This window comes from Danio rerio, chromosome 13, assembly GCF_052040795.2.
Source record: "Danio rerio strain M-AB ecotype USA chromosome 13, GRCz13ab, whole genome shotgun sequence".
Classification (NCBI taxonomy): domain Eukaryota; kingdom Metazoa; phylum Chordata; class Actinopteri; order Cypriniformes; family Danionidae; genus Danio; species Danio rerio.
The window spans coordinates 19772501-19798753 of NC_141033.1; the positions used below are offsets into that span (position 1 = coordinate 19772501).

General features: G+C 34.0%; 2 protein-coding genes across 4 annotated transcripts in view; both read right to left on the bottom strand.

The window, feature by feature from the left end:
• The window catches only part of zfand4 (zinc finger, AN1-type domain 4), a 51066-nt gene extending 27679 nt beyond the window's left edge, over window positions 1-23387 (bottom strand). For 2 of the 3 annotated variants that reach the window (XR_015504892.1, XR_015504893.1), the window contains exons 1-5: window positions 22982-23358; window positions 18254-18538; window positions 7292-7367; window positions 2020-2087; window positions 87-276 (exon numbers count right to left, since the gene is read on the bottom strand). Coding sequence is in view for 1 of the 3 variants with exons in the window: in NM_001202471.1 (NP_001189400.1) it covers window positions 87-276; window positions 2020-2087; window positions 7292-7367; window positions 18254-18437 (518 nt within the window). In the remaining 2 variants the exon portion in view is untranslated. Of the gene's footprint in view, window positions 1-86; window positions 277-2019; window positions 2088-7291; window positions 7368-18253; window positions 18539-22981 lie in introns of all 3 variants that reach the window. The other variant, NM_001202471.1, reaches the window with a different exon arrangement.
• vdac2 (voltage-dependent anion channel 2) overlaps window positions 1-26253 on the bottom strand; it is a 732443-nt gene that overhangs the window by 332846 nt on the left and 373344 nt on the right. The gene's annotated exons all lie outside the window — the stretch shown is intronic.

The following is a 26253-nucleotide window of genomic DNA, read 5'->3' on the forward strand; positions in this document are numbered from 1 at the left end:
CTGCTTGCATCTAAAAAAGGGGAAGTAGAGTGTAGTGCGCATGCAGTTGTTCCTCTTAGCGAGTCATTTCTCTTCTTTGAACTGACCTCAATGATTCAGACACAGGTGTGAGTGTCCCATCGCCCCGATCCACCACGCGGAAGAAATTGAGCTGGTCTCCCTCGCGGTACACCAGGAAGGTGACCTGTTTATTAGGCAGAGATTTTTCCCACATCTCCTCTCTCCCGGCATCAAGGCAGTCGCTGATATCCCGCACAGAGTCATCTGTCACTGTCACTGCAGGTAACCAGAAGAAGCAGGATGCAGGTCACGCTAATCGATAGCAGACTGTTAACTAACTGTGCGCTTGCAATGATAATGAGCAGTGCTTCTTTTTCTTTTCTTGACCTCAAAAACATTGCACAACAGCACATAGGAAGGATCAGAAAGTTGCAGCAAAGCCAGCATGCACTGCAGAACTCTGGTTAAGACTTTCAATAGGCAGTTTAAAGCGTGCTCAGTGGTTTACCCTCATTATGTTTTCATGCGGTTTACAGTTGCAGAAACGTTCATGTGTAGCGTTACATAATCGGGGAAAACAATGCTGAAGAGCGATTGAAACAAGTTGAATTGACCGTAATACACACTGCCTGAGAAGTCACTGATTGAAATTAAGCAAGCAAATGCAAGTAATTAATATGTTTCTTGCTTGTTATTTGTTTGCAAACCATTCTTACTAATGTAGTGTGTATCTTTTTATGTCTTAAAGGGACAGTTCACCCAAAGCTAAAAATGTATTTACTCGGACTTCACTTGTCACAAACCTGTCCAGTTGTAAATTACTTCTGAAGACCAGCATTATTCAAAGGATAATAATGTGTAATACAGCCATAAATGCGGTTGCTGTCATGATCTCAGGGCGTACTCACACTATGTATAGTTGCCTTGAACTGGGCCAAAGCACGCTTGTCCTCCCTCCCGTCTCCCCCGACAGCCCGCACTCACATTACATTTGGGCCTGAGCACACTTACGTCTTCGATGATGCGCTGTTCAGTAAGCGCTCTCGCTCAGCACAGTGGAGATTTTTTTCAGTTATATTGTTTAAGTCATTTGATATGCAGTAACAAGCAGTAAAATATTTCTCTAAACCGATCAGCCATATTTGACGCTCATAAACAATCATAAATTCCTCGTGTTGCAGGAATTAGGAGGTTTGCTGAAGGTGCAGCTGTCGTGCAGTGAGGGGTTTGCGTCTTTAATAAACTACGACAGTGTGCGTTCATTGAACAGTAAGAATGATTAATAAATCTGTATCAAACAGTCCCTTAAAAGTCACGTCTCGATTTGTGAACCACGCTTAACCTCTTTCAACCGGGCCAGGGCCGGCCAAATGAACATTGCCTGAGCCCGATTCAGAGCACTCGCACTTCTCAAACGATCTGGGAAACGGGCCCGGCAACAGTTCGGATAGGATAGTGTGAGTAGGCCCTCATTCTTTTCAGAAGTGCATGAGCATTAGCTTGGACAACCTGAAAATATGCCAATTTTGTTTGATTGGAATGTTTAGAAACTAAAATTATGAAACGGTTGTCATTTAATTTTATTGGTGATTCCAAAAATGTAATCATAAGCTTGGCAAACAGTTTTGTAGAATTTGAAGTGTCCCCATTCAGACAGAATGCCAGAGCATACTGCCTGAGAGGCATTTCAAAGATGGCTGCCGAGTAAAATGACTTGCCTTAAAGTACAGATTATGTTAATAATGCAGTGACCTTTTGAAAGCCATGTATCATGTATGATAGACATAATTTGTCTGAGTTAATACACAAAGAGCAGTGATGGCATTTAATCTGGCAGACAAGATTCAAAGGTATTGTTATTAAGCTGAAAGCAAACCAGAGTTTTACAAATAAACACAATAAACTAATAGGACGAATAACTTGGTTAAAAAAATAAAGATTTAAAAATGAAGCCAGCATTACATGAACCTGTCGTTCACAATGACACTTTCAACAGCAAAAATCCCGGTGGATACGCACCTCGTCTAGTGTTTACAGGTCCTCCTCTCATGGCGAGCACCAGCTTGAGTGTGCAGCCCTCTGTGATGCTGTAAAAAAACATGGAGAGAAAAAAACTCATGCATACTGTGGCATAATAAACCCAAAACCGCCACAGTCTATAGTCTGCCTCTATAAATATTTGCTTCACTTCAAATCTGAAGCACAACGAGCCATCCAGCCATACACACTCTCTTCCCAGAAAGCGTCCATGTGGATCATTAATGGACGAGAATTTATGACAAATCCACCATCTGTGAGTTCCAGGCTGAGCCAGGATGCTCAAGAGAGAAGTGGCTGCATTTAAAGGAAAAGCTCACCCAAAATGCATCGTTTACATAGTTTACCCTCTGTTGGTCCAACCCTTTTCATATTGTTTTCTCTCTTTCATTGAGCATATAAAGAGAAGTTTTTTGGTAGCACTTTATTTTGATGGTCCATTTGAGTATTAGTAGACTGTCTGCTTAATATCTGTTGATACTGCTCCTTAAACAGATATTTAGCTGACTATAAGAAACTTTGCATGTACATGTCAACTTACACTAACCCTTACCCCAATCTAATAGTCTACTTATAATCTAATGAGAGTTAGTTGGCATGTAGATGCAATGTAACTTAAATTAAAAAAACGGACCATCAAAATAAAGTGACAGTTTTTTTAAACAACTAAGTTGCCCTACCATAAATGGAATTTGAAAGCCATGAAGCAAATGTTTTTTGTGAATAACTACTTAAATATCACACAGTTGCCCATGCAATGCAGCCACAAGGCTTGAGAAGCTAACGAATACAGTGCATGAGTAAAAGGAATTACTTCTCATAACACATTTCTTAATTGTTTTGCCCTTAACAGGTTGTAGTCGAATATACCAGTCAGAAACTGATGTTTAATAACAACTGATCAATCTTTTAAGACTGAGAGTTCTGAGGTTGTTAATTGAATGTACAGTATGTTGGTATTGCAGTTATATATAGTTGAAGTCAAAATTATTCACGCTCCTGTGGTTTACTTTTTCTTATTCAATTATTTCCCAAATGATATTTACAGTGCAAGGATTTTTCAAAGTAAGTCCTATACATTTTTTTTTTCTTCTGGAGAAAGTCTTATTTGTTTTATTACACTTAGAATAAAAGCACTTTTTTATTAAAAAAAAAAAAAAACATATTTAAGGTCAATATTACTAGCCCCCTATTTTTTCGATTGTCTACAAAACAAATCATGATTTGCCTAATCACCCTAACTTGGCAAAAAAATTTCACAATTTGTCTGTTAATATTTTTCTCTTCTGGACAAAGTCTTATTTGTATTATTTTGGCTAGAATAAAAGCATTTTTACTGAAAAAAAAACATTAAGGTCAAAATTATTAGCCACTTTAAGATATATATATTTTTAATAGTCTAGAACAAACCATCGTTATACAATAACTTGCCTAATTACCCTAACTTGCCTACTTACCCTAGTTAAGTCTTTAATGTTACTTTAAGCCGTATAAAAGTGTTTTGAAAAATATTATGGCAAAGATAAAATAAATCAGTTATTAGAAATAAGTTATCAAAACTATTATTACTCTTAGAAATGTGTTGACAAATATTTTCTCTCCGTTACACAGAAATTGGGGAAAAATAAACAGGGTGGCTAATAATTCAGGGGGGCTAATAATTCTGACTTTAACTGTAGATGTGCCTAACTGGCACTTGAATTGAAGATTGGCATTTTATGGTTACAACGGGAACTGAATGTTGAAAATGTAACCAAAATGTATGTTGTTTGCATTACCATGACCAAATGATCCCATAAAATAAAATATCCATAAGTTTACACAAGGGTTCAAGTGAATGGAAAAAATTTGCACTTAATGTTGCTGAAGAAAATGGTCTGGCAGTAACACACATGTATGCTTTCATTTTATCAAGAAAAGAAAAGCAGCTTGGCCTTCAAGCAAAACATCTCAGTTTGTGTTCTACAAAAGTAATAAAGAATTTGGAATGAGATGAGCATGAGTAAATGAAATGTATCGGTGACCTTGCCAGGTTCAGCAAAACGTGGCAATTGAACATACTTGCTATAATCAAGTTTCTCACTCTAAGCCAAATATTATATTCCCTGGCTTTTCCTTGACTAAAAAGCTACATTTCTATGACCTAGTCACCTATTTTTGATGTAACAGCAGTGCAAATTCTGGTTTTATTGACTCTGATTGTTTTTTAGCCATACGAAACAACTTGTTATGCTGTTTGATGTTGCAAACTGCCATTTTCTTATCCCACCGTTTCAATTTTAATGTATTATCATAAACATGCATGTTTGAAGCACAAGTAGTTTGACTGTTTACTGACGTTCATTATTCTTAGTAATTTTCCCATAATGCCAAATTAATCAAGTACAGCCTGGTGACTGCATGTGACTGCAAAAAATTCAATAAAAAATTTGTCATTTATTCTCCCTTTACTTGTTCCAAAACTGTTAGACTTTCTTTATTCTGTTAAATACAAAAATTATTTTGAAAAAAGCTGAAAACTTATAACCATTGACTTCAATTCGTATTTGTTTTTCCTAATACAGAAGCCAGTGGTTAGAGTTTTTAAACTTTTTTCCCAAATATCTTCTTCTATGTTCAATGGAAGAAAGAAGCTTATAAAGTATGTCTGCATGATTAATCGTTTCTAAACCGAAATAGCAATTTGAATGATCTAATTATGACAGTAAGGTCTGACTTTGCTCAGACAAAAGTCTGGTCACTTAACAAAAATACAGTATACAGTATAAAATACAAAATCTTGGTACAGCGGAAAATAAATTAATATTGTGTACAACTCCCATGAGCTTAGATGACTGCATTCATACATCTCTGCAATGAGTCAAATAACTTAGCAATAAAGTCATCTGGAATGGCAAAGAAAGCATTCTTGCAGGACTCCCAGAGTTCATCAAGATTTTTTGGATTTATCTTCAATGCCTCCTCCTTCATCTTACCCTAGACATGCTCAATAATGTTCAAATCTGGTGACTGGGCTGGCCAACCCAAGAGCACTTCGACCTTTTTTGCTTTCAGGAACTTTGATGTGAAGGCTGAAGTATGAGAAGGAGCGCTATCCTGCTGAAGAATTTGCCCTCTCCTGTGGTTTGTAATGTAATGGGCAGCACAAATGTCTTGATACCTCAGGCTGTTGATGTTGCTTCACTCTGCAGATCTCTTACATGCCCCCATACTCAATGTAACCTCAAACCATGATTTTTCCATTACCAAACTTGACTAATTTCTGTGTGTACGTATGTTCTGTGTAATTCCATGTGGGTTCCAACAGGTCTTCTATAGTATTTGTGATGATTGGGATGCAGTTCAACAGATGACTCATTGAAAAACATCTACATTGTGCCACTTGTCCAAATGATCAACTAGAAGTCAAGTTATAGTTTGTTGCTCTTACAATTGGGATCGACAGCAAGACTTTTGTCAGGTATAGTTTTTGACAGTTTGTAAGCACATTACCTTGATCAATGTGAAAAATGTAACAATATAAATGTGAAGGTTTCATGCTGACCTTTTGCCTTTAGAATTCTTCAAGCTTTTTGCACTTTAAATGTCAAAGCTGTTTGCTGTCATTGTTTTAATCTTAAATGCAAGCTATCGTCAGGGTTTTACTGATGTAAAATTGTTCATGATGTATTTGGATTCTTAAAAGTTAAAGATTTTACATACAATTATTTTATTTTATTTAAGATACTGTATTTTTCTTAATTGGTCAAGACAACTGACAACTTTGTTTTTTAATAAATGGCAAAAATATTAAAGAGGTTTAAATAAACAATAGAATAGTGTAGCATACTTTGTGATTATGTTTGGTCTTTCTTTGGCTCTGTTAAAACCAGTGTTGGGGGTAACGCATTACAAGTAGCGCGAGTTACTTAATAATGTTACTTTCCCAAGTAAGGAGTAAAGTAATGCATTACTTAAAAAAATTAAGTAATAATTTTTGAATTACGTCTTTAATAATGTAACGCGAGTTACTTTTTAGATGAATTAATTCGCTTTTTTTTTTTAATTGCTGGATTAAAATTAGTGTAATCAAGTTGAATCACACTCAATGAGAGAATGAGCTCCCTGTGCAAACAGACAGAAACCAACATGGCAGAACCTTACATCTGTGTGATGGAAGTACTCTCATTACTTTGAACACATGGAAGAAAAGGGGATAGTCTCAATGGACAGTGATTTTACTGAACTACTAAGACAAAAATACAAAAGTAGCAAACACATGGCTTTCAACTTTCATAAATTTGTATATATAGCATGGGCAGCATCAGGAAGTTCTCTGAAGTTTTCATTGTTTTTTTTTTTATTTGTTTTTTATAAAGGTAAATAAAGGTTTAGGTTATACAATGTGTCGATAAATGCAGCAGAGCTACTCTATTAAAAACAAAAAAAAAACACCCTGCAAAATCTGAAAGAGTTCAAGCCTCAGGCAGGTGTGAAAAAGTAACTCAAAAGTAACGTGATGCATTACTTACCAAAAAAAGTAACTAAGTAACGCAACTACTTTTTTTGGGAGATTAACTCTAAATTGTAATGCAATGTAACTTTAATGTAATTACTTTTAAAGGTAACTTTCCCCAACACTGGTTAAAACCACCACATCAAGCTCTTTTATGAAATAGTATTAACCTCTTAAGACCCAAGGTATTTTTGTACATGTAAAAGTATCATCTTTTGATATTATGTACTTTTAGAGAAAAATGATGTCCATATGTGAACTCGTGATCTGAACTTACATAAAACACTTTTTCCTGACTGTTTTTAATGCATATATAACATAAACATTTTTTGAACATGTTTTGACTATCAGAGAGTAAAAACAATTTTTTTTTGCCCATTTTGGACAGCTAAAAATTGTGTTTGGGACATTTCATAAGCTGCTAAACAGCTGCAGGATGACACTGTATGTCTGTAACAAAATATAAAGCATTCAAAGTATTTAAAATAGCCGCTTAAGAGCTAAGTCCTAATTATAAAGGTTTAAAACCACTTTAAGGATATTAAATAGTGAGTAAAGTTTTATTTTAGGGAGTAAACTATCACTTTAAGCGACTGCCATTTGATAAGCAGGAAAAAGATAAAATGACACAAAAAAAACAACAACAAAAGAAGTCAAACAACACAATTAAAAAAAAAAAAAGTCCCTGATATTCCATGAATTGGACAAAAATATAAATAAAGTTCCCTGGCTTTTAGTGTCTGGTTTGGAATGTCTTACCTGTAATCATGTAAGCAGTACTCATCTTCAAGCTCCATACCATTCCAAATCAAATGCTGCTGAGACACCGGGATGCCTGTGATTGACCAAACATATGTCATATACAAGATGAGTACATACAGACATCTTTTTTTAACACAAACTACAATAAACATAAAACTACAAGCCATTACAGCAGCAAACAAAAGAGCAACTGCAGGTGCATGAGGTCAGCATCTGACTGCAGTTAATGCTTGACCAAGCGGAATGTTTCTGAACTGCAATCATTGAAAGGGAGAAGAAAGAGAAAGATAACATCTGGCTGTTGAGTAGTAAAAATCCATATCCAGCTGCACCTTCACACACCCGTGAGACATTAAGGCACAGATTTTAAGGATTACATGTCCACTGTCCAAACGGCTTTTAACTCAAGAACGCTTTAGTTAAGATATCATGGTGGAGATGAAAAACTGATGGCAAACCAAGTGCATCAATTAGTAAACAAATAAAAAAAAAGGTCATATGTCTTTATGTAAATGTACTGGAAAGATTTAAGATTTAAATGTGGCCACAAAACCACATTAGTGGTTTAAAAAGTAGTGAATTCAAAACAAGACAAATGCCTTCATTCATTTTCCTCCTTGATGATGTTTCATGTTGTTATTTGTTTTTTCTTTACATTAAACTTTAAAGAAATCCCCAACGTTAGAAATAGCAGAGCATTAAGATGACTCCATGCTCACAGAGCTTCCATTTCTGCAGGATTTATTCTTTTGATATAAACAGAATCGACCCTATTTTAAAAGTTTGGGGTTGGTATAATTTTTTAATGTGGATAAATTAGGATTAAGGCTGCATTTATTTATTAAAAATACAATAAAAACTGTAATAATGTGGTATTTTTGCCTTTTAAAAGAACTGCTTTCTATAGATTTTTCATAAAGTCATTACTTCAGGCTTCAAATATATTGTTTGGGCACTGATATCCCAATGTGTGTAACCGCAATAGTCACATTGCTGGATTAAATGATATATTAAAAAGTTTAAAAGGTAAAAATATTATCAAATATAATTTTAAAAAAATAATTTTTACAATAATGACCGTGTTATTTTAGATTTGATTTTCAATTTTTGCATTTGAATACTGTTAGACTTTCTAGAAAACTGCTTATTTATTTATATATATTTTGCTCGTTATTTATTATGCAGTAATTTATGCAAAATATACCAAATCAAATCCTGCTGAATCACCAGGATGCCTGTAAGTGACCGAACATATAGAAGAGGAGTATGTACAAACATATTTTATAATACAAACTACAAGAAATATTTAACCACAAGCAATGGACCCTCTTTACAAGATGACATGTTTAACGATCATCATAATGTTAAATCCTTGAAAGTTTTAAATTTTATTAGGTTTTTAAAAATTGTATGAACATTTATACGTTTTTATCTTCATGCATCATCTTTGCTTCAAATTACAAAAAAAAAAAATGATTCACCGCTTATGTGAGGTGTTTCTAATGCATAGTCTATAGGGCGGAGTATAAATTTATTTGACGTTATTCACTCCCTTGGTTATCAGTCTCCCACATTTATTTTTCCTTTTTCTGAACAACAACATCCAGTAGTTTTTCTTTTATTATTTAAACAAATAAGATTGTAAAAAAAATATTTGGTGTACTCTCCCATTCACTGCAATCTGAGTTTACCTAGCTGTGAAGCCTTCCACTACTGAAAAACCCGGAAATGTAACTATTTGTATAATATGACTGTTATTTTACATTGATTGTCAATTTCTAACCTTGAATACTGTTAGACTCTTCAGAAAATCATAAAGCACTGTTTATTTATTTATTTTTGCTTGTTATTTTTAAGGCGTACTTTTTGCAGATGCACCGCATAGAAAAAGACTTTATAATCCCAGTTGACCTAAATGAATAAAAATTTCCCAAATAGAGCTATTTAAAACATCAAAATGTTCATATGAATGTCTTATCATACATTTTATTCATATCACAATATATAAATCGCAGCAAAACAAAATATTGCAGTGTCAGATTTTTCCAATATTGTGCAGCCCTACTTCAGTGTCACATGATATTTTAGAAATTATTCTAATATGATGATTTACTGATCAAGAAACATTTATAATAATAATAATTATTATTATTATTATTATTTTATTTAATATATTTTTATATTATTATTAAATACTTTGTGGAAACAGCTTTTTTGCAGGATTATCTGATTTAATTTTGTTACAATTAATACGATTATTATTATTATTATTATTATTAGTAGTAGTAGTAGTAGTAGTTGTAGTAGTAGTAGTAGTAGTAAGAGTAGTAGTAGTAGTAGTAGTAGTAAGAGTAGTAGTAGTAGTAGTAGTAGTAGTAGTAGTAGTAGTAGTAGTAGTAAGAGTAGTAGTAGTAGTAGTAGTAGTAAGAGTAGTAGTAGTAGTAGTAGTAGTAATAGTAGTAGAAGAAGAAATAAAAATAAAACATTTTTGCTGTCACAATTTAATGCATCCTTGCTAATTACAAGGGGAAAAAAGTGTGTCGTCTATTTATCTGCAGCCTACAAGTTAGAACAATGATATTTAACCTGTGATCTATCTATAATTGTACCTAACAAATGTTTCTTAGGCATAAGGAGTCTTAAAGGAATATTTATTAAACTTTAACCAAGTTAAAGTAGGCCTAGCTCTTTAAGTCTTTTTTGATGATATTACTCCCTATTATCAGAAATACTTACTAACACAAACAATACTTTACCACTGATCTTCTAGAAACATTTAACCATGAATGCAGTGAAACTGTTCAATCATTTTAGTAAATACTCATAGAAAAAGGCCACCAGCAGATCAAACACGACTCAGATCTGCCCCCCTGTGTACATCAAATAAACCAACAACCATGTCAGCTCTAAATCTAGCAAATATCCCAGTGGTCAGGATATATAATGTTCAAAACTTTACAACATTTTCCTTTGTTAATATAGTTGTTCAAACTTCAGTCTGCCAAAATGCTTGTACATTACATAAAACTCAGCTTAGTTACCATCTAAATTTTTTAGTGCCTGTGATTAAGCCAATCGACGTGCCTTTATCAGGTGTAAAGTGCAATAAGACACCAGAACGCACCCATGCAACACAAAACTGGTGTCCATTCCCTTGAGGAGTAGTTTTCAAGACAGGACGAGCGAGGAGTGTGAAGACAGCCTGAAGTGGTCAGAGCGGTTAGTGTATGTGTGTGTGACCAACATGCCCACTGTTTCCAGATTTGGAAAATGACTTGCCTAGTCATGCCCGTCAAACTATACAATCTCCATTTGTGTAATCTTAAACAATCTTAAAGTTGGCATAAAATTAAATTTTTATTTTTTATAAACATAATTGCAGTGTTTTATTTTACAAATGATGTACATTTTGGAATTTAAGCACCTCATAAGCTTCAAGCACAACATCTCTTCTTATCTCTGATCATGTTTAGGGGTCTGAGGGGGGATCAACTGTCACTCACATGGGATCGACCAATAGCAAACCGCATAATACAACAATTCAATCGATGACTTATGGACAAAATCAAATCCTATCCTAGATGTCTTCTTGTTTGAGTAGCTTTAGCTTGATAAAAACCAGGGGTACCCAAACTTGGTCCTAGAGGGCTGGTGTCCTGCATATTTTAGTTCCAACCCCAATTAAACACACCTGAGCCTGTTAATCAAGCTCTTTTGAGGTACACTAGAAACTTCCAGGCAGGTGTGTTGAAGGAAGTTAGAGCTATACTATGCAGGACACCAGCCCTCCAGGACCGAGTTTGAGCACCCCTGATATAAACAGATAAGCCAAAACGCATGACAACTTTCCTCGAATGCTGTTGGTCCACCATATGCTACAAAACAGCGCCTATTCCAACATGACATGAGATGCATCCCAAATGACACACCATAAACCCTGCACTTATAGACTCAACTATGTAGAGTATGAATTTAGTGTTGTCCCATATGGAAATTCCTACCATTTCCCAGTTAATAATTAAAGCCCTTAACTGTTAGTCCCAATTTTATAAACATAGACGTGAAAATGAGATGCTCAATAAATGTCTGCAAATGATTTTCAACACTTTAATTGCAGACTTAAGCTTGGTCTTATTTTAAAGAAGACACTTGTCAGATTTTACGAGGTGAAAAAAAAATTTTTTTTAGGTTATTTGCCTGTAACCTTATAAAAAAAAAAAAAAAGAATTTACATTGTATTATATTATAAAAAATATGTATTTTACAAAACCTGTTTTTGCCTAATTGAATTATTAAAAAACAATAGTAATAAAATTAAATAATTAGCCTAAAAATTAAAGCTAAATGTTTTAACAAACATTAAGTAGACACCTTAAATACAGCTTTCAGTAGCATTTTGCTTGGCCTGAGTACCAAACATCACCACCAGATGATATACAGTTTACATTGGCAACCATACTGTATACAGTTGAAGTCAGATTTATTAGCTCCCCTTTGAATTTTTTTTTCTTTTTTAAATATTTCCCGAATGATGTTTAACAGAGCAAGGAAATTTTCACAGTATGTCTGATAATATTTTTGTTTTCTCTGGAGAAAGTCTTATTTGTTTTATTCGGCTAGAATAAAAGCAGTTTTTAATTTTTTTAAAAACCCTTTTAATGACAAAATTATAAGCCCCCTTAAGCTATTTTTTTATCAATAGTCAGAGCAAACCATTGTTATACAATAACTTGCCTAATTACCCTAATGCCGAGTTCAGACTGCATGATTTTAAAAGTAGTCGTGTCACAGATGTTTTCACACTGCATGACTATCTGGGCTAGCGTTTCGTCGCTGCTTTGTTTACACTGCAAGATGGTTCGGCGACATGGACATTCACATTGCATGACTTTACTATAGGGAGAATCGCCGACAACTTCGTCCAAACTACGTCTCACAGCCAAAAACATGTAGTATATCTTTTGTTATTAACTACATAATGAGAAAGAAGCCTTTAATGGGGTAGAACATGTACATGTTTGCTCACCTGGGTTTAAAGGAAATTAGCCATTTCTCCTCAACTTCAGTTGATAATAAACTAATTTCTTTCTGTATGAAACGTCAAACAGACACGGTTGCTCCTGAGTCCTGTCAAACCTCCACTAGTTTTTCCTCCATTTCGTCGGTCCAAATAAACCGAAAAAATTCGCTTTTAACTTCTCCCCCAGCCTCCCGCTGGCCTGCAGCAGGTATACACACACACACACACACACACACACACACACACACACACGCACACACGCACACACGCACACACAAGTGAAAGCCGCTCTCTCATTGGCTGTAGGCGATGGCTGATGTTATTTTCAGTCAAAACTCAATTCAGCTCCAGATATTTAGCACGCCAAATATCTCAGAGGCATCGGCGATTCTCTCAGATCGCGTCTTTGATCGTTCATACTGTGTGATTGTCACTCACGTGCACGAGCAGCGATTTGCCTGTGATTTCAGGCATTTGTCGGCGATTTCTCAAAACCTGTCGGCGAGCCAAAATCGGGGCAAAAATCACGCAGCCTGAACTAGGCATAACCTGCCTAGTTAACCTTATTAACCTAGTTAAGCCTTTAAATGTCACTTCAAGCTGTATAGAAGTGTCTTGAAAATATCTAGTAAAATATTATTTACTGTGATCACGGCAAAGATAGAATAAATCAGTTATTAGAAATGAGTTATTAAAACTATCATGTTGAAAAAAATCTTCTATCCGTTAAATAGAAATTAGGGGAAAAATAAACAGTGGCGCTAATAATTCAGGAGGTTTATTAATACTGACTTTAACTGTAAAGGCACCCCCTATTTCTGTGTAAAATTTAAGCAATATAAACCATTTATATTACAATATTACAATTACAATATTTGTAAAGTAAACATTCAATTTTAAAGTATACAAGCATTTGACTTGAATTTAGTCTTTAAAAAACGTTAAAAACAGCATCAGGAAAATTACAATGCTTGTTTTATTTAGTGGCTTGGTAATGCACCAACCATAAACTGAAAATCTTTTTTAGCCTATTTAATACATGTTGAGATCATTGTTTTCTAAAAATTCTGAATGTATGATTTTTGAGGTCTTGTCCTTGTGGATTGCTCAAGCAAAGAAATGCTTTCTGACTCTGATGATAACCGTTGCTCAGTAATATTGAATGTTTTAATATTGAAATTAAGCTTTTATGTTATTTTGTCATGATTGCTTTAGGTTTACTTTAGACCACAATATCATGGTTTAAAATGCTAGTGAAATCAGTTTTTCGATAAGAGAATTTTGCTAACGCAATCCAACATAATTAAAGCACATTTACTTTTATCAGTTGAATAATGTGTAAATCATCCTGGTATATAAAGAACGCTTATTCTTTTAAAGATTTTCAATGTGAAAATACTACTTACACTATTTATACAACAAATGGTATAGAACAGTGTATAAATATTTGATTTGGAACGAACCTAAGGGCTTTACAAAACACCTCAACATGTCCTTTGGTATCTGACTGGCACTAAGATCTTAGCAGCAGATCCTTCAAATCTAGTAGGATGCAAGGCTGAGCCAATGTGTATTGAACTTGTGCGTCCCAAACACCCCACAGATGCTGGATGTGATACTGGATTAAGGCAGCATACCTTGAACCCATCGTGCTCTTTCAACCAGTTCAGAACATTGAGTGCAGTGTACCAAAGTGCATTATCTTGCTGAAAGAAGCAACTTGAATCTGAAAACACCAGTTTCATGAAGGGCTGTACCTGATCTGCAACATTTAAAGCCGTGGTCACGGCAGAGTTTGAGTTTGCGAAATTATCTCGTATGGCACTGTGAAAAAGGGGCGGGATAAAACTTTGATAAAGAATGCGATAGCTTTATCCTGTACATTTATGTCCAGAGAGGCCATGTCTTGATCTTCTATTGTTCTTACGCAATCACATGATGCGATTTTGCAGGTTAGAGTTCAACAAGCTCGAACTTTCAAATGAATCGACATGCAAAACTTGTTGCACAAGCTTGTGTTTCCGGTTAGTTGCATTCACATGCATTTGAATAGAAGTCTATAGGGCGAAAAGTGTGGCGTGGCCGCGGCTTAATACTTTACACCCAAAAAATTACAACATAACACCAACCTGTCCAACATCTTTATCATCCCAGAGTGCACCCTACTGACATTACTTCCCCAGGTAAATGGTGCACACATACACGCAACAAACCAGGTGACCTGCTTCCAGAACTTATAGTGTAGGTCCAGTTCTGCCCCTTGACCTTTTTTGCTTTTAGGAACTTTAATGTGGAGGTTAAAGTATGAGAAGGTAATGTTGATGTCACACTCAGTGTCCTAATGAGTAGTGAAGCAAGCTCTATGCTCTATTTACACTTGATCACTTCTCTAAATTGATAATCTTATTGTGAAAAGGTTATATAAACACACTAAAACACAAAGCGAAAAGGTGATTTAAAACACATTGAAGATGATACTTATTTTACAGATATAGTTTTTGCAAGAGACATATTCATATGACCAGGTGTAACTGAAACAGTTTAACATATCTGTTAAAATCTGATTGTAAAAATTATATCTCGTCAATTTTAAACAGCAGTTTGAAAACACATTCTGTATTTAAGTTTCTCATCTGATCTCGTACTTGTTTCTGTATCTGGACCGATCCCTGGAAAAGGGCAGCGGCTTCAGACCACAGATGCAAAGTGTACGAGTGCACACGGCAGAACTAAAACTAAGCCGGACTTCACCTGTAATCCACAGGGTGGAAATATTCATCTTTCATCAAGCTAAATACTGCAGGGAAGATTCAAACCCTGTCAAAGGAATCCAGAAAGGAAAACCATCTGCTCTTGGGAATGAAATGTTTAAAGAGAATGCGATAAACATCTGGACCGATAACATCCAGTCTGCCTTTTTTAATGCTTTCTAATGATTTTGTTGTCTCCTTCATTTTACACTTATCAGCTAAGAGCATTGTGCCAATCAAATACACAAATGAAGAACACCCAGTCCTAATTTTCAGCAAAAATCACATTAAACAAACTACGTGTTTAGTGTGGTGGTCCTTCTCTTTTGACGTCAGTCACAATATTCTTAACCACACCCCTCTTAATGTTAGTTTGCTATGAGAGAATGATGTGCAAAATACTCCATATCACACTTGGAAGTGCATCAACATACGAAATAAAAGTCTAAGCAACTTCCAGTTCAAGCAGACTTTAAGCCTTGTCCCCCATCAAAAATCTAACATTTGCTGTCCTGATAAAGCAGTTTTAACCATGCCCTTGGAAGCTTTATGGAAGCAGCAATTTTAGCAACTGAGCAATAACAATGGCAGCTTTGATAGTGAGGGAGAGATGCAGTTTATACTCATCTACTTTTTTGACCGCTCATGTGTTAAACTGGAAAAACATGTGCTTTATCTGGAGCCGCATGAATGAATCTGCTAAACAAATGTAATTAAAGAGTGTACCAACTGTTAATAAACGACTCAATTTCTTTCTGTAAATCTGACTGAAAACATCAAATTACACTTTTGTGACTAAACCCCACTGCCTGCTTTTGAATTGTTTCAATTAAATTATATTACATTAAATCACTATGCAATCTGCACAGACTTGCATTTTAACTCTGTATCTTTGTACCTAATAAGTGGATAACTAGTGTTCCAGATGGCTTGTTTAGAATAATAATTATAAAGCCTTATGTTTGTAATATATTTATTATACAACTTGCTTTAAGAAAAGATAAACTCACCAAACATGATTTTTAATAGTAAGTTCTGATTAAATTGACAGTAAATTAAACTCATTTCACACAAATTTGCGTTCTTGTGATTTTATTTTTGTGTTAATTAAAGAGTTTTTTCAAAAAGCAGCTCAATAGTTTTCTACAATAATGGTGAAATGCACTAAATCCTCATATAATGATTTCTGAAAGATTGTGTGACACTCAATTCTGAAAAAGTGGCTGCTTAAAACTCAGCTTTTGGGATTTTGCAATACAGTATATTACAATAAAACAATGTCATTTTAAGTAGCAAAAATATTTGCTAATTTTACCGTTTTAAAAAGTTAGTATATTAAGACATTTTTTTAAGTGTTTAATGCTTAAAGTTTAACATTTTAAATGTCATAAATGTATACAGGGTTTCTGCAGATTTCACCATGTTAAATTTAACCTTTAAGACATTTTTAAGACAATTTTAAGTTAAACGCTAAGTTTTTCGAATGGCAAATGATGGAAAATATTTTTATTTGCTCTATCAAAAACCTTATTATAATTGAATCCATTTAATAAAAGATTAATAATTTAATAATAAAACATTTACATTTTAGATATTTCTTAGCAAAATATTTTAAATATTGTGTAAAAACAAGCAAGCGCTAGATGTAAACATACACTTTTTCAACAATAAAAAAAATGAACAAATGTTTTAAATGTTTTAATTAAATGTATGCACAACAGTCTGCAGTAAATACATGGATAACTTTTAAACAAATGCTATTGTAAGGGAAAAAATTAAACCATTATGGTAAACAGAGTTAAAAATTACATTTTTAAATTAAAAAAAGTTAAAAGTTTTATTAAAATGGACTGTTGGTGATTGGACGGGTGTTGGGTAGATTATACATGAACAAAGGAAAATTAAGACCTGTTTAAAAAAAGACTTTAAGACCTACAACACAATTTTTCCGTAAATGTAAGACTTTTAAGTTTTTGTGATTTAAGACATTGAGACTTTTTAAGAGCCTGCAGATACCCTGGCATAAGGCAATGTGTATATTTTCCATGCATCCAGTTTTAAACACAAACAAAGTCACAGAGCGACTGAAAATTGCCATATAATCCTTAATTAAACATGATCCTCCATATAGGTGATACTTACTAAGTATGAGAAAAAAACACAATACTTAAAACACAATAGGATACAAAAATTTAGGGATGATAAACTTAAAATTGATGTGAAATCAAAATTTGCAATGTTTTTTTTTTTTTTTTTGCTAATGCACATTGTTTTTTTTTTAGGTGAACAATTTATTCATGCAAGTTAATCCATAAATGTACTGTAAAAATAAATGTTTGTTTTGGTAATCTTCAATCAAAGTTTGACCTTTTGCTAACAATAAAAATACAACAACTCGCAAACATGACAAAACAAAACACATTAAATATAATGAATGTAACAAGAGTAATGCCTTGTTATATCAGAGCATTTGTTTGTTTGTGTTTAACACCAAGCCAGCTTCTACAGCTATTTTCATTGCAAGAAAATGTATCAATGACAAAAATATCTGTTTATTAACCGTGTTCTTATTTTGTGATTCACAAGTGTTTTCCGTTTATTTACGGTTGTGATTATGGGACCTTGCTCTCTGCTCTGTCAACTTTTGACGTTGAAAATTCAACTCTACAGTTTAACAAAGTGACTTCTTAATAGTTTTAAATAAAATAATGTATAAGAAATAATATATAGAGAAAAAGTCAAATAGCAAGAAAATGTACTGGCAGTTTAAGAAAAGGTTTTACTATATTATACAATACGAACCCAGAAAATATATCACCTAAACTATTCAAACTGTTATTAAAAAACACTTTTTTGATCTTATCAAGGGTAAAAATTGTTGGAAGAAAGAGCATAAATAAACTAATTAATTAAATTAAAACATGAATCACAAAATATGGGAAAAAAGCTAAATTATGTGTATTTTTTTTTCACTGTAGAGTTAAATTCTAAAAAGATTTTACCATTTATTTTTGCTAAAAACCTCTAAAACTGTATTTGTTTTAACATTGTTAAAATATCTCTTTAAAAAGAATGAACTAGTCAGAAAAAAAAATTGTCAGTATTAAAGTCAACACAATCTACTAAAACATAATAATTTACCAGAGCATTTACTGTGTGCAGTCGGATGAATCAAGAGAAAACACTTACCCTCCAATCTCTGAATCTTGGCCTTGACGGAGACGACCTGTTCAAATGGAGAGACACGCAGCTGGAAGCATGTTCCTGTCAGAGTCTCAATGAACAGCTCCATGGTCTCGCTGAAGGGCAGCTTGTAGTGCAGCACGCCTACATTGTCATCATTGAAAAACGGTGGGTTCCTCTTGTCAGTCATTATTGCGGAGGACAGGGATCAGGAAGAGACAACAATGAACCCTGCCCAAGGTGGAGGTCTTCTCCGTCACAGCAGAAACACATCATGCACTGAGCTTTGACCTGTGGGGAAGCAGAATCTATTTGTCTGATAGATTTCTTTGTAGGAACACAAAAAGTTTTCAAGCATCAAAACAATACATCTGTGATAAGCGCTTTAAAATAAAGGTTGATTTTTGGGCACTTATTCATGAAGAATAAATAAATAATAAAAAATAATAATATGTTAAAACATAAAAAAATAAATAAAAAAAATAAAAAAATAATAATAGTAATAATAATAATAATAAAAAAAATAAAAATACATGTTATTCTAGAAGAATCTTTAACACCAATGGAATCTTTCCATTCCACAACAGGTTCTGTAAAAGTGGAAAAGGTTCTTTAATGCAGGGGTTCGCAAACTTTTCAGCCTGGGACCCCAAAAATATCAATGCCAAAGACTTGTGACCCCCACTATTTTCGGAAGTGGTTATAATTATACAAATGTTGCACACAACACACACAAACCAATAGGCCTATAAAAACACAAGCATATTGACAACACAAAAAGTGCAACAGTCTAAGAACCTAACAAAGTTTGTAACAACCATATCATTTTTTTTATTACTATTATTTACTATTAAGCTCACCTAATAAGACTGGTGGGCACAATATTTAAGTTACATCACAAGTCTTTTTTTATTTAATTTTGGAGACTGCCACTAAAAGATCATCCTCCATGTTCAGTGTCCTGTATTTATTTTAAATGTATGCGAGTGCTGTAAAGGTGTCAGAAAGTTTAGCTAGTGCTGTAAAATCAATCTGGTGCAACTGACACTATTGTTCTGTCGTTTATCTAAATGTAAAAACCCTAGGGGTTGAAACCCAATGTAAAAAACAAAAAAAAAATGAAAGGCTGATGGCTTTTTTGTTTGGATATTGTATTTTTGATGTAACTATTTGTATGCAAAAGACTTTTGGCCAGCGGAGAAATTAAAATGGTCGTGCCGAACTGAGTCTGATTCTCTCAAGGTTTTTTTTCTTCACTCCCATCAGGTGAAGTTTTTTTTTCCCTCTCCGCTGTCGCCACTGACTCGCATGGTTCAGGATTGGTAGAGCTACGCATCGATAAATTTGCTCTTCAGTGTTTGAACTCTCAGTAATGATTAAATCACACTGAACTGAGCTAAACTGAACTGAACTGAACACTAAAAACTGAACTACACTGTTCCAGTTACTATGACCATTTATGTGAAGCTGCTTTGACACAATCTACATTGTAAAAGCGCTATACAAATAAAGCTGAATTGAATTGAATTGAATCTTCTGTAGAATATGGATTAACAGCAGTAATTATAAAAGTTTATTCAAATTTATTAGATTTTTGGAAATCACCAAGCAACCCTCTCTCATTGTCCCTATGCTTTAAAGGTGCAGTAGGCAATATCAGGGTCTATGCAGGAATCCTAAAAATAATTTAAATGACCTTTTTAAGAATTTTTAAAGACCTTCTCAGAATATTTAAATCGCCACTTCAAGTTCTAATCAGTATCAAACTTTTCACTTAATAATCAGCTTTTAATGAACAGTGGTACTTAAAAAAATGAATGGGGCACAACCATGCAACAGAACTCAGATAAGCTCAGAAGAAACAAAGATTAAAAGAATAAATTACGTGGTTGTTTTCAGTGACAGACTTCAGCCACTGTTTAAACTTGTCTTTTTCCAAACAGGGGTACGCAAACTTACATTTTCCCATTTTGCTGTCTGTTTCGCTCTACAGTTTCACTACATGTGGATCGCCTTCACTATTATTTTCTAGAAAAATTGAGTGTTTGGAAGAAAGCATCAGGTGCATATGACTTAACATTATGTATTTTGCATATTATATGTTCAACATTTAATCACAGTAATCACAAACAACAAGCCCTATCCTAGGGCCTTTGTTGCAAATTACGTGGCATCACCCGAATGGAGGAGCTTGGCTAGACACGCTCTGGCCCGAACCAATCACATGGATGGAGCACGCTATTGTAAATATTGGAAGAAAAATAAATATATTTATGCTTTGAACAATGCTTGAACAAAATTTGATTAAGTCTTTTAATAGCTTTTAAGGATCTTAATTTTCTCATAATTGATTTATCAACTTTTAATACTTTTTAAGACCCCACAGACACCCTAGATCGGCCACAATGCCAACCGGTTAGCATAAATCTCTGAAACACAGACCCTCCCCTGCAGTCCAAAGATATGCCTCCTGAAAAACGAGGGCGCGTATCTTGAAGATGCCACCAGATCCCTCTCTCATGCTGGCGGCGTGCAGACATAACACTTATTACTTACATGCTTTTTCTGACTGAATATTCAGAGTAGCATGGTAAACATAGGGAGTGCGTCACAGGTTGTCATTGTTCAAAAATGAACCGATGTGATGTAAATACAAAAGCAACTTCACCTCAAAGCAGGCTAGGCGGAATAGTGCCATTTACTTCTTTTGATGTTAAACTAAATAAAATTTACTTTATTGATGCTGTAAAAGGTCCCTTATGAAATTGAAAAGTCACATCAATCTTTCACCGGGAGATTTTAGTTTAAGTGTTGTTTTATTTGATATACTTAATAACTAAAATCTATATCAGGGATCACCAACCTTTATGAAACTGAGAGCTACTTCTTGGGTACCAATTAATTTGGAGGGCTACCAGTTTGATAAACACTTCTCAAATAACAAATTTACTCAATTTACTTTTAATTATATTTTATGTTTTTGGTAATAATTAATGATATTCATCCGTGTGAAGACACTGATCATGTTAATGATTCTCACAAAAGTTATCAACAATGATTTAACAGGGTAGGAAATACCCTGTATTTATTGTATCAATGTGCAACACTTTATTTTTATATATCTCTGCAAATATTTACATTTTTAAATGATTACTTCTATATTAGATGAAGCTTACTGGTAAGTGGCGCTATGGTGAGCTATTTTTAGAACAGGCCTGTGGGCAACACATGTGATCCTCGCGGGCTACCTGGTGCCCACGGGCACCATGTTGGTGACCCCTGTTCTATATTATGCTGAATGACTGCCATTTTTCATCCAGATTTTGACTATATTGTGAATATTTTCACAATTATTAATACATGAAATTAGACAAGCATTTATTGTTTTTCTTTATACAACAAATCTTTTTTCTTTAAAGATCACTGACCCATAGACAGATAAATACATAAACAGATAACATTTTATTAAATTATTTTTAATATTCTGTTTTTTTCTTCTAATATTTTGTGTAATTTTTGTAAATAATCAAACTTTTATAAACAGATAACATTTTATTCAAAAAAAATTTTGTTTAATATTTTGTTTAATGTTTTTTTAAATAATCAAACCTTAATACATAAACAGAAAACATGCTATTCTATTATTTTTATATATTGTTTAATATTTTTAACATTTTGTTTTTGTTTCAATATTTTGTGTAATCTTTTTTTTAATAATTAAACCCTAATACATAAACAGATAACAGGTTATTCTATTATGTTTTATATATTGTTTAATATTTTTAATATTTAGTTTTTTGTTTTTATATATTTTTTAAATAATCAAACCTTAATACATAAAAGGATAACATTTTACTCTATCATATTTAATGTTTTGTTTAATATTTTTACAATTTTGTTTTTTGTTTTAATATTTTGTTTAATATTGTTTTAAAATAACCAAACCTTAATACATAAACAGTTAACTTTTTATTTTATTATTTTTATTCTATTTTTGTTTTGTTTTTTTATCTATTCAATTCAATAATTGCTTTATTGGCATGAAAATTCTATTGCCTAAGCATTTATAAAGTTTACATAAAAGATAAAAGAACACATGTAAAATAAAAATAAAAAAGATATCACAGTAAATATTAGTAGTGGTAATAATAATAATAATAATAATAATAATAATAATAATAATAATAATAATAAACAGATATATACATATAATAATTAAATAAAAATAAAAATAATATATCATATTATTTATATATCATATTATTCAATGTAGTATATATTATTCAATACATCATATTTTTATTGAATATATTACTCATATATATCAAGAAAAATAATAACAGATAAGAATAAACTGTACATTTAACAATCACATTTTAGGATTTTCTATCTATCTATCTATCTATCTATAGATATTCTATCTATCTATCTATCTATCTATCTATCTATCTATCTATCTATCTATCTATCTATCTATAGATGTCTATCTAGATAGATAGACACAAAAATATACTGTACGATTTTCACTTAGGTTAGTTGTGCTGTCTTAAACGTGAACCGATGTTGTTATCAGAATGTTTACTTACAATTAGTCTAAACACCCCAAAAGTGTTTTTAAACCCACGACAGACGTGTTTCTATCTTTTTTTTCTCGCCAAAATCGACTAATAAACAAAGTATCCTCTTCCAGCCACTTTCAAAACAGGCTTTCCGTGCACCTATTTGTCATCTTACCTTGACAGCATCAGGACAGATCTGCAGGGAGGGACAAATGGATCACGAACTGGCTGATGTCCCAGGTAAAAATATGAATACTAAACTCCGAAAGCCAGAGAGATATCTCTAAAGGTAAACGAGACTGAGCCTCCGCAGCCCAAGAACTGGTATCTGACAGGAACTCACAATAAAAGGTGCTTTAATTCTGTTTTAGTTGCTAGCTAGTTTAGCAAAGCGGCACGGGCAGCCCGACGAATTACCCGCGGATGCTGTAGACGCTTGCGGATGTCTTTTCCGTTTCTTCACGGAAAGACGCTTCCTAATTTTGGCGAGCCACAAACAATTGCTTTTGTTCCGATGTTATGCGGCTCCATTAAGAGGGAATGCAAGAATCTGAAGAGGAGGCAGCCTATTGTGATGTTCTTGATTGACAGGGAGGAGAGCAAATGATAATAGCCGTTGTGCAAAATGAGTTTCGCTCGTCCAATGGAAGCGCCAGGTAGGCGGGGCCAAACTCGCGACTCCTTTTTCCATCTCCCGGATGTTACCCCGGTCACCCTGGCAGCGTCAAACAACAAATTGTGACTATTCCATTTACAGTGTTTAACATTGAACTAAATATAAGTTTGTTAGAAATGTATTGTCAAAACAATAAATCCCATGTCAATAATGGAGAAAATATGTTTTACAAGAGTTCAGCAAAGAGGCAAGAAAAATAAGAAAACGATACTTAACGTATCCGGTTCTTCCTAAAGCCAAAGTAGTAACAAGTTAGCATTTAAAAATTTTAAATTACATCTACCTATCTAATAAATTTACATATTAATTAAGTTTAAATGGAAAAAATGAACTGGGGAACAATTTATGCAGTTTTTGTAATAAAGTTAAAAAAATTTCTTTTACTGTGAAGTTATAAAAGATTTTTGGGTGTAATTTCAGAATTGGCTGCATTCTAAACAGATACACTCTTTAACTGTGGTCTCAATCAAAGTTGGTATATTTTTGAAGGACAAAGACTTTTCCTTTTGGTAAATAGCATAATTATTTTAGCTAAACATTTTATTCATAGATGCAAATTTGTAAAGGTAAAATCCCACTTTAATAGATGGAGAAATTATCTGATAATAATAATAATAATAATAATAATAATAATAATAGGCGACGCAGTGGCGCAGTAGGTAGTGCTGTCGCCTCACAGCAAGAAGTTTGCTGGTTCGAGCCTCGGCTGGGTCAGTTGGTGTTTCTGTGTGGAGTTTGCATGTTCTCCCTGCGTTCGCTCCAGTTTCCATCACAGTCCAAAGACATGCGGTTCAGGTGAATTGTCTATAGTGTATGAGTGTGAATGAGTGTGTATGGATGTTTCCAGAGATGGGTTGCGGCTGGAATGGCATGGAACCCTTAGATTAATAAAGGGACTAAGCCAGAAAGGAAATGGATGAATGAATAATAATAATTCCTTACATTCATATAGCGCTTTTCTGGACACTCAAAGCACTTGACACAATGTTTGGCGGAATCTCCTTATACACCACCAGCAAAGAGTAGAGAATCATCAGATGATTGAAGAATAGATATATAGATATAAAGAAGAGATGAATCAGTGATTTTAAGCTCTTTGGCACCAGTGTGCAGCATTCACCTGGATGACGCAATGGCAGCCATATTGCACCAGACTGCACATCACACGCCAGCTGATTGGTGGAGAAGAGACGCGTGATGAAGCCAATTATGATATGGGGATGCCATGATGGACAGAGGCCAGTGGGAAAATTTGGCCAGGATTCTGGGGTTAAACCCCTACTCTTTTTCGAAGGACATCCTGGGATTTTTAACGACCACAGAGACCACATAGCCCTTGCCATGACCGACACTGACACGCACCTCTAAAAAAAAAACAGAACTACACGTCGCAATGATGCGTATCGCAAGCTCTGTGATTGGTCGGCTTGGTAGCACTGACAAGTGTGGGTGGGACCGAGAGCCGCACAAACCCATTGGAGCAAGTGTTTACAAGTGTGGAGCCTTGTGAAGGAGCTCCAGATAGAAACGTTTGTTTTGTGTTTTACCTTATGATTAAAGTTGTTGCACATCCGCCGGTTCCAGCCTCAAAATGAGCTACTTCGAGTTATTTCAACATTGAGGTAGCGTTCAGAAAAAAACTAAACACCAGCGAAGAAACTCGACACAGAGGAACATAAAAACCTACTGCCAGCTAACATTTCAAAGTGTTATTGCAAAGCAACACAAACAGCACGCATAAGTATAAATGCACAACAACGCGTGCCCGTGGGTCACGCCAATCACTCGACTCAGAAGTATAATCCAAGTTTAAGCAATATAGAGTCCCCTTTACCATACTAGGGTGTTAGGACCCAAACAGACCACAGGTTGAGCGCCCCCTGCTGGCCTCACTAACACCACTTCCGACAGCAACCAAGCTTTCCTATGTGGTCTCCCAATCAGGTTCTGAACAGGCACATTCCCTGCTTAGCATCAGTAGGCGACCATGTGAGCTAGCTAGCAAGATGTTCAAAAAGTCTCTTCATTCCATGAGGAATAAAAATGCCCGGAGGCTTTCACATGCTTTGAACTTATTTCTACTACTTGACTAAGACCCTCACGCCCCCCTTTATTTAGTTAGTTTTTTAGTTTGTTTGTCTGTTTATGTCTTTAGTCATGTGCTTTTTTATCAATACTAACAGTTTGTATTGGACTGTTGAATATGCCGTAATGGTTTGTACTTGAACTTATGATTAATAAAAATAAACAAATAATTTAATTAATTAAATAGGAAAAAAAACATTAATCTGAATAAAAGATTATTACAAAGAGAAGCGTTTTGGATTTATAAATTAAAGTCACTTACACCGAGTGGAATAAATGAGGAATTGGACCTTCCTGTGTTTCTGTAACGGTTTGTTGTACAGCTACTGTAGAATATTGTGAATCATTTTGAAGATGTAATGATACAAATAATGAGATGAAAATGTATTATTTAATGTTTTGGACTGTTGAATTTCACTGTATTGATGTACACATGATAATGATGATAATCATGAAATAGACAAGTGAATGATGCTAATTGATCTGCTATTTTCCTGTGAAAAAATGTTTTTGAAGGTGAAGGTAAATATTTCTTGTGTGGTTAATAATGTTATATTGAAATGAAAATGAGAAGTGAAATCATTGAGTGGCCGTCTAACTGATGACGCAATGTGATTTATTGTGGGACAAAAGAGTCTAGTGAGAGGATTGCTTCACACACTGAGGAAGGCATTGTGCTGAAACGT